This window comes from Onychostoma macrolepis, chromosome 07 (assembly GCF_012432095.1).
Source record: "Onychostoma macrolepis isolate SWU-2019 chromosome 07, ASM1243209v1, whole genome shotgun sequence".
NCBI classification, from domain to species: Eukaryota; Metazoa; Chordata; class Actinopteri; order Cypriniformes; family Cyprinidae; genus Onychostoma; species Onychostoma macrolepis.
This window is the reverse complement of record NC_081161.1, coordinates 41,223,916-41,241,137: the sequence shown is the minus strand read 5'-3', so window position 1 is coordinate 41,241,137 and position 17,222 is coordinate 41,223,916. Positions and strand designations below refer to the sequence as shown.

The 17,222-nt window shown below is 37.3% G+C and overlaps 2 protein-coding genes across 2 annotated transcripts in view; one reads left to right on the top strand and one right to left on the bottom strand.

Annotated features, from left to right (window-relative positions):
* il16 (interleukin 16) overlaps window positions 1-9,969 on the top strand; it is a 38,832-nt gene extending 28,863 nt beyond the window's left edge. Inside the window, exons 17-22 of the mRNA XM_058782093.1 lie at window positions 276-1,512; window positions 3,954-4,137; window positions 5,867-5,968; window positions 7,084-7,333; window positions 7,841-7,969; window positions 8,765-9,969. Coding sequence (XP_058638076.1) covers window positions 276-1,512; window positions 3,954-4,137; window positions 5,867-5,968; window positions 7,084-7,333; window positions 7,841-7,969; window positions 8,765-8,925 — 2,063 coding nt within the window. The 3' untranslated portion in view covers window positions 8,926-9,969. The remainder of the gene's footprint in view (window positions 1-275; window positions 1,513-3,953; window positions 4,138-5,866; window positions 5,969-7,083; window positions 7,334-7,840; window positions 7,970-8,764) is intronic.
* A 136-nt stretch (window positions 9,970-10,105) lies between these two features.
* stard5 (StAR-related lipid transfer (START) domain containing 5) lies at window positions 10,106-17,191 on the bottom strand. The gene is made up of 6 exons (XM_058782094.1): window positions 16,639-17,191; window positions 16,507-16,556; window positions 14,966-15,098; window positions 14,305-14,422; window positions 14,090-14,183; window positions 10,106-13,948 (listed from the first exon to the last, which is right to left on the bottom strand). The coding sequence occupies exons 1-6, from the start codon at window positions 16,726-16,728 to the stop codon at window positions 13,804-13,806; spliced, it is 630 nt and encodes a 209-aa protein (XP_058638077.1). The 5' UTR covers window positions 16,729-17,191; the 3' UTR covers window positions 10,106-13,803.
* Window positions 17,192-17,222: the final 31 nt, after the last annotated feature.

The window sequence follows — 17,222 nt, the reverse complement described above, 5'->3', positions numbered from 1 at the left end:
ATTTCCTGATTCAGCTGATAACAGTAGGTTCCTGTATAGCAAGGTTTTCATAAAATAAAAGCAATGTTTTTTATTTTCTTTGTAACATTCATATTATAGTATTATAACATTTTCATATTACATGATATATTTATATCATATTCTATTTTTGAATGAAAATAAAACAATTGTGCCAAATAATGGATGTGAGGCAGCATGTGAGTTAGTTCTCACTTTGCACTTCTCTGTTTGACAGTTTATTAAACGGAAATTAACAGGACACTGTTATGTTACAGGTCCAGAGTCCCCATCTAACGTGTGTAGTCCGAGTAAGCGGGTCGGTCTGAGACGTCAGGCTCGTTTGGAGGTCAGTACAGATCAACCACTTGACCCCTGGGTAAAGCTGACCGACAGCCCGGAGAACCAGTCTTACTGCTACAAAACCATGAATGACCAAAATGGAGATAGTGAGGTTAACGGCACAGCCCCTGAAACTACAAACACCACCTCAGACTCCAAATCTGAGCAACCTCCCAATGTCAAAAAAGCCCCCCCGGTGGCTCCAAAGCCTGCATGGGCACGTCAGAGCATTAAGAGCATTAAGTCTGGGAAACCGATAACAGAAGCTTTGAAGCATCCGGATAACAGGAGTCACAATACTGGCAGGACCTTTGGGATTAGTCTGAGGGCTGCTTCATCGGGAGCCAATTTGTCGATCAGGCAGAAGATCAGCTCGTTTGAGACTTTCTCAAGTCCTGATGGAGCCGAAAGGCCAAGCAGGCGACTGGCCCCAACTGCATCTCTTCCTCCAGTGGAGAAGACGACTAAAACCTCATCTGCAGACTACAGCAATGCAGGGAGAACTAAAGTTACCACAAGCAACTTACACAATAATGATGACTGCCAGTCTACACCAACAATTTCAGCCACCACCCAGCCTCTAGAAGAAGAAAAGCAAGAACCAGCTTCCCTCAGTTCAGATATCATTTCAGAGGAAGAAATTCCCCATTCCCCTGCAGAGGAAGAAAATCAATCAACCTCTCATGATTCAGAGCCCTGTAAGCCGATCTCTTTTGAGGAACCTGCTCTTGACTCCACAAAAGAGCTTCCACCTGCTACTGAGACTGAGCAAGAACCCTCACCTTCTGAAGAGGATTTGCCCCCTTCTAGCCACGTCCCGAGGAGATCAAGCAGCTCAAAGGAGGGTCCTATAGAAAAAACTGAAGATGCAGGAACTCATGCGGTGAGCGTGAGGACCCGGAGTCTACCCCTCAGTCCCTCTTCAGATGCCCCCAACTCAAGCGGCTTGGACGGGGAGAGCCTGGGGATCATCTTGTCCTTCAGCAACCAAGTGTCCAATGCTTTGATGCGATCAATGCAATCCCTGCCGCAATCGCCTTGCATTCGGTTTGGGAACCCCTGGAGCGCCCCACCAGGATCCCCTCTTCATAACCCAATAGAGGAAGACTCTCCTGGTGAAAAGCCCCCACCTTCAACAGCACTAGAAAACAACGAAAAGGGTTTCTCTGTAAGGTATGCAACTTATCCAAGCATATTATCTCTGAAAACAATGCAGGACAAATGTGCTTGGAAGATGAAAGCGTTTGTGGCATAATTACACTCTGTGCAGTGTTGTGTTGGCTGAGGGGATGGGATAAGATCACTTGCAGGGATTGGAGCCAACAATGTCAGCTTCTTTTATGTTGAGAACTGGCTGCACGATAAAGGCATTGCAGAGGTTTGAATCATTCGGGAATCTGTTTTAAATGAAACAAGAAGCGGAAATGCAGCTCTTTTGAGTTAGTCACAAACAACAGACCATTTCATGCTAAGGTCTTGCAAGCTCTCATACTAGTCCTTATTGCTGTTAGAAGAAAAAAACACTTTCCTGTCATGCATGTTTGAGCTAAAGTAGTCTACAGATAGATGTGGTGAGATGTGATTAAATTGGCCACAACATGTGCAAGTGAAATGTAAAATTTGCTTGTAGTTCGAAGAAGTCTAAGGCTGGCCACCCACTTAAATTTTAAGCCCTCTTTGTCCCGCATAGCGATTGTGCGATATTTAAAAATTTTTTGGCCAAAATATTGTGTGGTGTCATTATGATTATTTTACTGCTCCCAATCACCTCAGAGCCGACACGATCCAAAGATCACAAATATCAAACATGTTTGATAAATTTACAAATCTTGATCAGGGTTGCCTCTGACGTGGCATCCGCCAATGAGAGCAAGCAAGCTTCATCAACCGGATGTTGCATGCTTCTATAGCTGAAACTTGGCAGCCACAAATGTACCACGAAAGTGGAGTATTGAGAAAGAAGATCACCCATATTCTTTTATTCTCCTTTGTTTTTCTTCCCATGAAACACAACTCACGCAAGGAGAACCAGCTGATGATGCCGATCATCCTCCATTTGTTTTTCTTCCCAAGTCACGTTTGATCTCGCAAGTCTCAGTGAAATCTCATCTCACTTTGAAAATTATACTACAATCTGCATGCATGTAGTCTCGCGGTCTGTTCTAATCATGTAGTGTGTGTGTTTGGAAGATTATAATGTTAAACATCTGTTGGAACTGTCCTTAAAGGGTTAGTTCACCCAAAAATGAAAATTCTGTCATTAATTACTCACCCTCATGCCGTTCCAAACCTATAAGACCTTCATTCACCTTCGGAACACAAATTAAGATATTTTTGATGAAATCCGAGAGCTTTCTGATCCTCTATAGACAGCAACGCAACTGACACGTTCAAGGCCCAGAAAGGTAGTAAGGATATCGTTAAAATAGTTTGTGACGTGAGTGGTTCAAACATAATGCTATGAAGCTATGAGAATACATTTTGTGCGCAAAGAAATCAAAATTCATTACTTTATTCAACAGTTTCTTATCTTTCGTGTCAGTCTTCAACGGGTGTTCAGGAGAGTACCACAACGCAGCGTCCATATCGCTTAGTTCATCATCTGTATATTCTGGTTCAAATAAGTAAGGCTGGGCAAAAAATTGCAAGTCATCCTCTCTGTCGAAATCTTCAGACATGTTTACGAAGACGTTTTATATACAGCATGCATCTTCCTCTGCTTGTAAACAAGGTGCAGTGCATCTAATTCTACTAAAATTATTCTCGTAGCTTCGTAACATTACAGTTGAACCACTGATGACACATGGACTATTTTAATAATGTCCTTACTACCTTTCTGGGCGTTGAACGTGGTAGTTGCGTTGCTGTCTGTGCAGGATCAGAAAGCTTTCGGATTTCATCATAAATATCTTAATTTGTGTTCTGAAGATGAACGAAGGTCTTACGGGTTTAGAACGACATGAGGGTGAACTATCCCTTTAAGTTTGTAGTCTCCCACAGTTTTAAAATCGGCCTAATGTGTTGTCCAATCCTGCTCCTGGATGGCCACTGTCCTGTTGAGTTTAGCTTCAACCATAATGAAACCCACCTGACAGAGCTAATCGAGGTATTTTGATCTTTTACTAGAAACTTTCATGCAGGTATGTTGGAAACAGGTTGGAGTTACACTCTGCAGGACGTCGGCCATCCAGGAGCAGGATTGGACACCCCTGCTCTAGAACCAATGTTGTCTTGGCAGTGGTTCCAATCCACGTCCCTGGAGCCCCTCCCCCAACACTGCTTAATGAATTATTCAGGTTATCAGCTCATTTGTAGAGACTCCAAGTCCTGAAATGGGTGTGTCATACAAAGATGTTCAAAACATGCAGTGTTGAAGGGGCAGGAACGTGGTTGGGAACAACAGGTCAGGGCAGGGACACCTTCCTACAGACTTCAGTTACAACCCTGCTCCAATGTATATTTTCAATTAATCTTGAACACCTTGGTTAGCTGGTTCAGGTGTGTTTGAATAGGGTTGGAGCCAAACTCTGCAGGATGGTAGTCTTTCAGGAACAGTGTTGACTACCCCTGGTCAAAGGCACTTTCAATCAAACTAACTTGTATCTGGTCTACAGCTTGGCTAAACTTAGAGAGCGTACCATCGAGAGAGGGGAGGAGGAGAAGGAAGAATGGAAACCTGAACGACCGCTCACTTCAGCCACAGATGTCTGTGCCCAATCCATGCTCTCAGCCCTTCCGCCACAGGAGATTCAGCAGATGATCCAGGAAGTCAAGGATCTGGATGAAGACACGCTAAGGGTGGGTTTAGCTCTGGTTTGATAATCATAGAGCTGATACAACAAAGTGCACGCTGTTGGCTATTGTCTGGCGTTGATTACTTCCACATCCTGCTCCGCAAACCTGAATATATATATATGAGAGGTGTGACAGAGAAACAATCGGTTCTCTATAACAAAACAAGCATATTTGAAGTGCTCTTAAAGGTCAGTGAGCTTTCTTTTATGTGCTGCTACATTCTGAAGCTCACTTGCTAGCAGAGTTGAAAAAAATATAAAAAAAGACATGCTTCTCTTGGTCAAGAGTGCGACTTCCTGACCATGGCAGTGTTGCAATGTCCCTCTTAGGTGCATTTTGTTGCATTGTTTTGCATTTATGACTGTTCCCTCTGCCATATTTTCTGTCTGCAGTTAAACAAAGCTGTCCATATTCCTTCAGATTAATGAAGTGATGAGCACTATGCACATTCCCTTAGACAAAACGTGTTTTGTGCTGTAGGAGCAAAATGCAGAAAAACAGGAAGTGTCACTACAGTATTTTGCAGAAATTTCTTGAGGCCATGCCAGTTTTTCTGTTGGCTATATAAATAAGGGAACTGTAAAAGTAATCCAAGATGAGTGGTTAGCTGTATTAGTCTAGTTAGTAGGGCTGTATTATGGACTCAATGAATCAAATAATCTTTTTTGATGTTTCTATAGTTCATTTTAAATGCTCCTGTGGTGTGACGAGATTTTATTTTATTTTTTTAAATGTAACAATCTTCTATGCAGTCTCTCAGTCATTTTAGAGGGAGTTTAGCATGTCATGCCAGAGGATAGTTTAAATCGGGGAGCCATTTTATAGCTTTAAATCTAACATCTAGCATAAGGCCTTTAAGTCCCTCAGTATAATTTGTATTAATAAATAAATTCAAAACAGGAATGGAAAGAAATGTTAAAACCAAATGAAATTTTGTTTAATGATCAAATTACTTTGGTGGTTCTTACAAATAATATAGAGTATGCAAAAAAAAGTTTATATCAAATGAGTAGTATGTTTAAATATGCAGTATTATAAAACAGTCGGTGAATATAAATACCTGATTACCTGCTATTTCTGCTGGGATTCTGAAGCATGCATCTGACGGATACTTTACTATCCCATGAGGCCATGGGTGAAGCGTAGAGGCTGACATTATAGGTTAGATGACAATTCCAACATTTCAGATTCTTACGACAAGCATGCATACATGTTAAACATACTTAATGAAGACATTTCTTCATAAAATACACAATTTTGGTCTCAAGACAAATTCAGTAGGTGTGCCTTAAAATCAGGATTTGTACTTAAGGACACTTCTGTTAAGAAATTTATATTTACAACCAAATAATCCATAAATCATAACTAGACAAGCGTCATCTTTTAAGACAGTGCCAGATGCTTAAGTGATTTTGACAAAATAGTTATTAATGAGATTCTTAAGTGCAATTTAACACTAGGGAAGGCAATATCTCTATATTTCTCTCAAAACTGCATGATGTAATGGAGTGGGAACAGGATCCAGCCCGCCTGGAAATCATCAATGCGGCAGCTGTTCTTTACAAAGCGATAAACCCGTGTTCACAAATGCAGATTGTTCTTCAGCATGTTCTAGAATAAACTGCTTTGCTAAATGCAGTTCTGCTCAAAGTACAGCCACAGATACAAAGGGGTTTTGAACCACAAAATATGCTATAAACAAGTCTGATTTGGATTTCTTAATGTCCATTAGCAACTGGAAGACATCCATGTTGTGATTCTACATAAAGAAGAAGGAGCTGGTTTGGGTTTCAGCATCGCTGGCGGTATTGATCTGGAGAACAAAGCAACTACAGTGAGTGATGTCTCTATATCTCCATAAACCACACACCACAGCTCATCTACTCCACCTGTCAACAGGATACACAGCCTCTTCAGTTTGGTCATCATTTGCAAATGCGTAGATCGGTATTATTTTCTTGCTTCCCTGAAACACAAAATAAGATCTCCGGCAGAATGTCTAAGCCTCAAATCTCTCAAATCTCATTCATGAGCGTAATAAATTAAAAATGATGCATTTGGACCAGGTTTGACGTCACTGACAATAATCCTCCCTTTTGCAGTAGGTTTCAAATTTGGTTTTCCACATTAAATGTGAAATCTATGGCAGAAGGGATGATTTTTAGTGGACAAACCACTGAAATCTTGGGAAATTAGAGCACAAACAGATGCAATTTTGGTCTATTTCTTATGTAATATGTCAGACTTCTTCTGAGGTCCTTTTATGAGTTTAGCAGCGATTATCATCATGCACTTTTGTTGTATGAAACATTTTGGACGTTAGGATGACATGGACATGAGGATGAGTAAATGATGACAAATTTTTTATTATTTCAACACTACCGTTGAATCCTTTTTATTTATTTTTAAGTAGAAAATAATACTTTTACTTGATCAGGTGACAGTAAATACATGAATAATGTTACAAAAGGTTCTATTTCAAATAAATGCTGTTCTTTTTAATTTTCTATTCATCAAATAATCCTGAAAAAAGGCATCACGGTTTCCACAAGAACATTGCTAGTAATAATAAATATGTCTTGAGCAAATCAGCATATTATGAATTCTGAAGAATCATTTGACACTGAAGACTGGAGTAATGATGCTGAAAACTCAGCTTTGCATCACAGAAATAAATTACATTTTAAGATATATTCAAACAGAAAAGTTTTATAAATTGTAAAAATAAAAGTTTTTTTTATTGTATTTTTGATTAAATAAATGAAGCCTTGGTAAGCATAAGACTCCTCTTTAAAAAAACAAAACATAATACTACCCTAAACTTTTAGGATCGTATAGGATAGAGTTACAAACTTCCAGTGGTTCCACTGTAAATGCAAAATGTATACAGTTAATACTAGCAAAATAATTGTATATATTGATTTTATTTACTGTATCATGTACCTTCAGGTTCACAGGGTGTTTCCCAGTGGTCTGGCTGCTCAGGAGGGCACCATAGAAAGAGGAGATGAGGTGCTGTCCATTAACGGTCAAACGCTAAAAAACGTCACACACAGCGACGCCACGGCGATTCTCAGGCAGGCCCGCACCATGAAGCAGGCGGTGATAGTGGTGTCCAAAAACAAAGACCCAGAAGGGAAGGGAGGCGCTAACGCTAATGAGTCCAGCTGCAGCAGCGGGGCAGAGAGCAGCATCACAGGTGGGCCAACATTACTGACGTCAGCACAGAAATGGCATTAATGTTTAATGTCAGTGTTTAAAAGGGCACAAAAGGAATACAGGAATGTTACAAGAGCTACATGTTGTGTAATAAAAAAAAAGTCAAATTAAAAGCCCTATTTGAACTGGACTAGTTTTCCATGAGAAGGAGAATTCATGTTTCACAGATGGACTAATTCTATCCAAATTTGAGAAATCATCTGTTCTTGCACAACTTTAATGGAAATTGCTGAGAAATTTTAGCTTTAGATAACTTGGAGGGAATATTAATTTTTCACAATGCTTCGTAACTAAAGCCAAATTTCTTGTGCTGGATTTAGTCCTCTAACAGCTGGTGTTTCAAGAATCAAATTTCAGTGGGTTTTATGATATATCTGGACGCACTGTTAATGTCAATCTTATCCAAATAGTGCTTAACACAAATATAATTATGCAAAATGTGTGTTAATTCATTCTATGGCTTTTGTTTAAAAAAAATTACTCTTAGGCGAAGATGGAGGTGAAGTTGTAACAATCGAGCTGGAGAAGAATGCAGGTGGAGTTGGATTTAGTCTTGAGGGAGGAAAAGGCTCCATTAATGGTGACAGACCACTAACCGTCAACAGAATATTTACAGGTGAGACTACAACTGAACCTTAAATTAATGATTCACCCAAAAATGAACAAAACGTACTGACCCTCAGGTCATCCAAGATGTAAATGACTTTGTTTCTTCTTCAGAACAGATTTGGAAAAATGTAGCATTACATCACTTGCTCACCAATGGATGCTCTGCATTGAATAGGTGCCGCCAGAATGAGAGTCCAAACAGCTGATTAAAACATTACAATAATCCACACCACTCAAGTCCATCAATTAACTTTTTGAAGTGAAAAGCTGCATTTTTGGAACGGTCTAAAAAATGTTAAAACGTCTTGATGGACTTATTACAAACATGCATTTTTTCACTTCACAAGATTTATCAGGTTTTTGAACTCTCTTTCTGATGGCACCCATTCACTGCATATGATCCATTGGTGAGCAAGTGATGCAATGCTACATTTCTCCTTAAGAATACTGTAACTGTTAAAATGTTTTTGTAAGTGGGAAATAAAATAGTGATTATTGGAGTACACGTTATAAGCATACACCATTTCAGTCTTTCTACTAAAAAAAATCACATCTAATTCAATGCTACTTTGCTGTTTCTTGTAATTAATTGTAAAATTCTTAGCAAAAAGTGTTTCTACAGGAAATTATTTTCAGTGTAGCATCAAAATAACCAAAACCTTTGATAAACTAACAAACATGGTGTGGTTTTCTCATTTTGCAGAAATCTTTTTGTAAAGTTATGTGGGTGCAGATTACATGTGGGCTTGCAAATTAGAATGTAAAATGAATCATGCAATATACACTGTATTTTCTCTGGCAGGGAGTGACGCTGAGCAAAAGGGGCTGAAGTCTGGTGATGAGGTACTGCAGATACAGGACTCGTCTCTGCAGGGTCTCACACGCTTTGAGGCCTGGACACTCATTAAAGGCCTTAATGACGGGCCGTTTACACTCGTCATTAAGAGAAAAAAATGTGATTAGAGCTAAACTCCACTCAGAAGCAAATGCTGGACTTATCCCAAATTTGAACCAACATTAAATTATGCAAAACTTCATTTCAAAATCAGTATTACATTACAATTTACATGACAAATCAGTGTTTCTTAAAAGCAGGGTTCCCATACGATTTGACCAATGAAATTTATTTCATTTTCATCTTCTTACTGCAATCAAGACTGCAGTCAAAAAGAACAATTTCTATCCAATTAAGTGGTTTGGAGTGGAGCAAGAAAAACCTATAAACTGTAAACATTTACATGACTTTTATGAGTTTTGCAGGCCTGGAAATCCCATTGCCTGATATTTCCAGGTTTTCCATGACTGGGGAACCCTGCTGGGGTCATTCAGTTGCCTTGATTGCGCCATTTTGCCATTAATGCATTTTGACAGTATGACTTTGATCTTCTATATGATGTGCATGGTGTGCATCACTGCATGTTGTGGTACTATATGATCAGGAAAGCTTGTTTTTCTGAGCAGAGTTTTATAGCGCATCACTGTGCTGGTATAATACTGTTTTACCGTCACAATCAGGGATTCGTAAAAAAAAAAAAAAGATACTTTTCAAGTCTGCCTGTTTTGATGCAATGATTTGCACAAGCTTGTAAATATTTTCGGATATATTTCTACACCATTTCACCAAAGCAGAATGTAAAGAACATGTCATGAAGCATTTGTGGCACATGGTTTTCAAGAGATCAGAAATGGAATATTTCAAAAAAATCTTTTTTTGTCAAATGCTCCCCCTAACAGTACATTGCTCTAGTTTTTCATCAAAGCCAGAAATAATAAATATATTCATTTGATATTTTCAAAAAATATCTATTATCTAACAGATTACACCTTTGACAGTTTAAAAAAAATAAATAACTACTGTGCCTCTAGTATTCTGGTCTTGTTAGTTTTTTTTCCCCCTTAAAAAGAAAGGCCTTAATATATTGAAACTGTGTCAGAACAAAGATGTTTTACATGCAATTACTTGTTAAGGTTTGTAATGTTGAAATAAAGTGTGATACACATGATAAATATGGTCATCAATCATTTTTAATATCTGAAAACAGAATCTAAAAGGAGAATCATACAATGGGTTTTACAAAGTGCAATTTCCTTTGTTTTTGCTTCTTTTAAGTATTAACAAACAGTACACAGATGTCCCACAGTCAATGGCAGGTGGACATGTAATAAACTGCATTGAGCAAAAACAGACTAAAAACACATTTGAAGTCAACATGAAATGAGAAATTACCTGATTTCAAAGCATATTTCTAGGTCCATCACTGCATGTTATTAAAAATTATGTACTACGAAAATATACTGGCTTGCTTCGCACATTACGAATCACTCATACTGTTCAACTTCTCCCATCCAATCATCTGCCTCCATTCTGGTTTGTACCGCCCACTTTTCACGATCCAATCAATTCCAGGAGGATAAAATCAAGTACCAGCAATGTTTTATTCGAAATACATCAGTTTACAGAAATAAAATGATTGCGAATGACTTTTCATGTTGACTTCAAGAAAATTTAAAATCTTGAATAACCAAAAACTCACTTGACAGAATTGACAAACTGTATACACTGCTTTTGGAATGTAAATTTGTGTGTATTATTAAAATATACAGAGGACTTTGCACAATACTACTGAAGGCAAGCACACACTCCTTGCAAAACGGATGTAAAATCTACACTCAAAATAATCCTGAAATGCACTAGAGCATACTGCTCATTTACAGTATCTAAAAAAAAAAATTAAAAAAGCACACATCTCCAGGCCATGAGCATGCGTTCACAGTAATTTAACTGACGGCATACAGGCATAAAAATACAAAGTACATACTGGTTGAGACGCATGTCAGGAGGACAATCGTGCAGTTAGACACAAACGGGCAAACGGTAATTAAAGAGATCAAAAAGTCACACAACAAACTGGGTTCTCTCTGAGGTCAGTCATATCAGTGATATATTAAACAGTCCCTTTGTCCATGTGCGATTAAGACGGATTACAAGCAGAGAAAGAAGGCCAAAATTGGATTCATTTCTACTATGTCTATGGAATTTTTTTTTTAATTTCCATATTTTTGAAATGTTTTAAAAGGGTTGGGCAACACTGTCAATTTAAAAATGCACTCCCTTTTAATTCATGCATGTAAATATGAACTGAAATGGCCGGGCCCCACAGGATGCAAAATTGGAATAGAATTTGAAATGAGATTTGACTCGATTGAAATTCAAATATGTTCAACATAATCAAACAACAGAGGAATTAGTCTAACACAATCATTTAGACTTTGGGGAAAATTACAGCATTTTGGGAAATTAAAGGGAGAGTTTACACCAAGCCTGTATGAGTCTGAACCAAATAGTTGCTGGTAGCCATTGACTTCAATTTTTTTTTTTTCACACTATGGAAGTCAAAGGCAATACTTTGTTTACCCACATTCTTCTAAATATATTTTGTCTTCAGCAACAACTTGAGGGTGAGTAAATGACGACACAATTGTTCAGTAGACAATCCCTTTTGACTTTCTTCCACCATGGTTCATCAAATGATTAACTCATTGAGTTAAGTATATTATATACTATATTTCAGATGATTTCTTTAAATCTCATTCAGTCACTTGTTTAATTCAACATAAATTCAGTAAATTCTAATTCAAACTCTGCATCCTGTTCTCTACCTCAATTCAAACTCAGGAACTAAAAAAAAAATTGGAATTGCGGTCATTCTTAATTACTCTGATTCCACACAGGACTCCACTCAACTCCCTGTTCTATTAGAATTCCCATTCATCTTAATGGCAATTGCTGGTCTGGCTGGCAAAGGATCTAGTGGATGTGGATACATGTATACACAAACACAAGGATACTTTTGATTGGCCATCAGTGGAGAAAAATGCTTTAGACTGGTTACATAATCACCAGCAGGGTGCCACTGGGGTCATGCTAACCAGCTAAACCTTGAGCCTGTGGGCCATTCTTTTATCATTATATCTAATATCCCTCATCATAATTCTGTCATGATTATTCTGGCCTTTTTTTTTTGTCAGTCTCAAAAATACAGTACATAAACTCAGTTGTGTTAACCGAGAACAGCAGCAAATGCAATTCTTCAAATTTGTCTGAAGATATGTCTGTCAGTAAACATTGATTTGCCAAAGCCATTTATGCGCTAAAATATCACTATTCAAATATAGAAATACTTCAACATAATTAACACCCAGACTTGTGTATAAGGGTCAAGCTTGAGCATCTATCAAGAGCTCTATTACTCAAATAAAAATCTAATCTCCAATCTAAGAGAACTGTCCTCAAATATGTACCTGAAATTCTAAAAACAGCTTATTAAAATAAAACTCTGTTCCAAAAATGAGTGAACTGCCTGTTCAGGCCAGACATCAAACACATACTCCTGACACAGAAGCAGCAACCTTAGGTTGCCTTCTAAGAACCTCATTCTAAAGCACCGTCATGATACATGTTCATGCCAAACTCTGTGTACATCAATCATGAGTCGAGTCCCTTATGCTTCATGTGAGGAGCATTATTTGTGTTGCCTATGTAGGGAGCTCCAAAGAACTTGGCAGATGGCAAGGCAGCTCACTACCTTTTAAAATAGAGCTGTAAAGTCCAAAAAAGTTAACAATGCCCTAAATGAATGAAAATGATCTAAATCTATTATCATGCTACATTATGGGATCATACTGCTGAACTGTGGTTAAAAAAAATAAAAACCCTGATGGAATGATGCACCAACACTATGTGTTCAATTCCCATGAAACAAACAGACTGATAAAATGTCATTTGAATGCACTTTCAGTGGCTTTGGATAAAACAGGGTTTCTGCGGGTTTTTATGAAGTCATTTTACGACAATGTAAAGAAAATTTATGAAATAGAGTGAAGGCAACACATGTTCTTTAAATGTGAATGTCTAGGGACAATGGGTTGTATTAGCAAGTTTGAAACTTCCAACAAAACTCTTTTACTTTATAATACATTTTACTAAAAATAGCGTATGGCTTAAATACCTCTGCTCCCAACCGAGAATATGGAAATAACTTTTATTGTAACTTCTGATCACACTGCAAAAAAGAGATGTTCTTCCTCGGTTAGTTTGTCTTGTTTTGTGGTGCAAGCTTCTAAAAAAATGTTTAAATCAAGAAGCAAAATGACGTTTCTGAGAAATGTATCAAAATGGAGTTTATGAATAAAACAAGAACAAAAATTTGTCAAAGTGCTCAAAAAAAGACCCCATTTCAGACCTCACTGACAAGAATTTGTTCTTGTTTTATTCATAAACTCACTTAATTTAGTTCAGTTTCAGACTTCATATTTTGCATCTCCAGTAAATGTATCTTGATTAAGAATGTTCAGGTATTTGATCCGCCAAAATATCAAGACAAAAATACTGAGGAAAATATTCAGTTTTTGCAGTGCATGCAATATGTAATACCGTAACTTCATGAATTTATAAACTTTCTGCACCCATTTAGGGCCTTTTTAAGACCTTAATTTGTGTAAAAGTGAATTAAGACTAAGATCTGCAGAAACCCTGTAAGAGCATCTGCCAAATGCATAAATGTATAATTTTTTTGTGCAATAGTTTATCGCTTGAATCAAGTTTTCAGAATTTCTGAAATAATACGTCAAACAAAATGTTCCAGTACTCTTAACTCTGTATAAAACGGTCTATGTGCAAGTGTGTTTGGACATGTGTAGCTATTGGAAGAATCAGGAATAAATCTAAAAGTAAATTCACTTTCCACTAAAGCTTGATTAGATGCAATTAAGTGCGTCAAATTATTAAAATATTCACATTTAAGATTAAAGGGGGGTATTATCTATAAAGTGCCATTGGTGCTATTTCAGCGATTTTACAGCTTTGGTCAGGTTGCTGTAAAACTCCACCATACTAGTGGGGAAAAATGAATCGACAACCGAACGAGGAAGCAAACCTCCAAGATCAGTCTGGAAAAAGCTGAACAGCTGCGTTTTGCCTGGTTCCCTACAGAGGAAAAAATAAACATTTTATGCTATTGATGAACCAATGCATGAAAAAAACAAACAAACATCTGAAATGTAATTTTTTGCCACCATCTGCTGTCTGGTGTTTGAATTACATCAACCAAAGACATGAGAAACTCACCCAGGAACAGGAACACAAAAACAGCCACACGGATGGTTGAAGCCTCTGACGTAGCCAGGTTGAGGAGGACAGTTTGGATGGCTTACATTGGTAGCTATAAATCAATAACAATATCAATAACAGCATTATTAAGATAGATATCTGGTCTAATGTTTATTTATAATGACCATATGATCCTATTCATGATCCAACTAAAGGAAAAAGGCCATGCGTACCATTTGATGAAACTGTGCCATCCTCATAGCGTTTAACGGAAATAACATCAACAAAGTCTCGAGGTGATATAATACCCATAGCAGCCGAAGGCGTGACTGTTCGACAGATCGAAACATCCTATGGAATGAAAAAGGAAAGATATAGAAATGTATAAATCTACTGTTGCATCGCTGCTTTATGTACTAAATCACTGCAATGCATGTGCATCATGAACATCTCAGTGGAAATTAGAAATAAGAATTATTAATAGTGAAGCGAAGGGAAACGGCAAAAAATTACTGTTTTCAAACAGGTATCCCAGATACTTCTCTCGTCTGACATTGATGGGACAAACTCCCTCAAACTCACGCTATCGGTTGAGTGAATGTTGCTTTTTGGGGTGGTTTGTAAACTCAACAAACAGATCAATGTGCCATACACCCAGTGTTTACACTCTTCGGGATGTTAGCCAACAAATGGCTGTGACTGTGCACATTAAACCGGGATACAAGAGACCGTTTTAAAATAAAAAGTACCATCACCAATCTTTGACAATATAAATAAGAATCCTGAAATAAAACACTGTTTCTTACACCTTAGCTGAAAGAGGAAGTGTTCAGGTCATGTGATTTAACTCAACTTATCTCCTTTCACATGGGTGTGTATTTGTGTTTTTCTTACCGAAGACACTTGCTCAAGCAGCTCAAACTTTTTTATATTAGCATCCCATTTCACACGTAGTCCATTGATTTCAGGTTTCAAGCAGTCCCACACTTTCTCTGGACTGCCATTAACAATCCCCTCCCCTTTATACCTGAAAACCCCACAGAACACACAATCACTGCTCATGCATACGGGACAAAGGTTAACGTCACTGCTGCTGCCATGATGTTTGCACACGATGTCGACAGCGTGCAAAATGATAGAAAAAAGTTAAATATGCAGATTATAATGTGAATATAAATAAGAAGTAAATGTAAATGCAATTAATATTCCTATAAAAATATCACTGTACTATATATAATGTTTATTTAGCAATATTACAGGGTTCTCACCTTTTCAAATGTACATGACTTTCATTCATATGTGTGACCCTGGACCACAAAACCAGTCTTAAGTCGCTGGGGTATATTTGTAGCAATAGCCAAAAATACATTGTATGGGTCAAAATGATCCATTTTCCTTTTATGCCAAAAATCATTAGGATATTAAGTAAAGATCATGTTCCATGAAGATATTTTGTAGATTTCCTACCGTAAATATATTAAAACTTAATTTTTGATTAGTAATATGCATTGCTAAGAACTTAATTTGGACAACTTTAAAGGCAATTTTCTCAGAATTTTGACCTTTTTTTGCACCCTCAGATTCCAGATTTTCAAATATTGTCCGATCCTAACAAACCATACATCAATGGGAAGCTTATTTATCCAGATTTCAGAAGATGTATAAATCTCAATTTCGAAAAATTTACACTTAAGACTGGTTTTGTGGTCCAGGGTCACATATATACATATATTCTTTGTTAAAAAAAAAAAATACAAATTTGTTCACAAAGTTTCATTAAGTTTTTAGGAACAAGTGCAACTTTATTTTGTTTAATCTAAGAAGGGAAGTTTTCTGAAAATAGGGCAAGCCCAAAATAACGAAATTCTGGGAAACATCACATTCTTACAAAAATGTCAAAGAAAATTAAAGCTTTTATTTAATTAATAAAAGTAAAAAATGTATCAAAGTTTCTATATTAGAAGCATCCTCCATGCATGCCATGAACATAGCAAATATTTCAAAACAATTAATTTTCAGTACATTATACAAAAATCTTTAGGTCTTCCGGACTTAATAGTTGAACAATGTTTCATTTCCTACAAATTCAAGTATTCAAAACTGACCCTAAATGAAGACTGAGCTGGTGATTACACCAATTAAATATTTAGAGCCAAGCATAACTAAAGCAATAGGCTATATTTCCAACAGAGAAATGTCCTTGACACTTTAGGACTTATTTTTCTTCCCCAGACAGCTCGAGTACGGATATGCATTGAACTCAGTCTCACAGGCTGAATAATGTTCAATTTTATGAGCGCATAATATTTCTCATATAAAAGCTATGTAAGAGGAGTATCACTAACTTAAGTATTTATACAACACGGGAAGTCAGTACATTAGATGTCACGGTGACAAATTCAGGATCAGAGTGTAATTTACAAATTTATGCTTACACATATCCCGCGAATTCACAAGAGGGTCTCCAACACACCACAACATCATTCTAGAAATAAAACACAATGTTAGTTAATAGACAAACAACACCTGCAAAAGATGACAAAATGACAGTTCTGTTGAATACTTACAGTTTTCTTGCATGTTTTCCATCCGGACTCGTCTTTTCTGTAGCTCAAGAGACGATCTTCCACTGATCTGGCCGTGTGCATGTAATCCATGTCGATGGAGAGTGTATAGTTTTATTTTATATTACTTTATCGCTTGTCCTCTATAGCACATGTATTCAAAGGGTTATATCGCGAGCGACCGGTTGCGATCTGCTAAATAGCGTCAAATTAAACAATTTATCTTCGATTCTTCCGGGATCTTTGTTCAAGTACGTCCAATATCCATACACTAACAGTGGCTACAGTTAAAAATGCCAGTTTGTGGTATAATAGGTCAGATGTTTTCGGTTCATTCATTAGTTACAGATGATCACAGTGACTGTCATCGTGACTGACCGGCTGCGACGGATAATAATCGATATACAGTTCAATAGAAATCAAAGGAACGATGCAATTAAACATGCGCGATCAAAACTGTTAAAAAGATACAATTAACCCGTCTAACGCCACAAAATCACAATTAAAAAAGAAATCAGTAAAAGGCCACTTCCTTAGTCAGTAGCTCGTCAGAAGAATATTGCATTCTGGGAATTTGAGTTTTCTGG

Excerpts from the sequence above, each read along its gene's own strand:
- stard5 (XM_058782094.1), bottom strand. The coding sequence starts at position 16,728 with ATGGATTACATGCACACGGCCAGATCAGTGGAAGATCGTCTCTTGAGC. Across the intron at positions 16,557-16,638 it reads GGAAAACATGCAAGAAAACT|AATGATGTTGTGGTGTGTTG; the intron begins GTAAGTATTCAA and ends TTTTATTTCTAG. Across the intron at positions 15,099-16,506 it reads TGTGAATTCGCGGGATATGT|GTATAAAGGGGAGGGGATTG; the intron begins GTAAGCATAAAT and ends TGGGGTTTTCAG.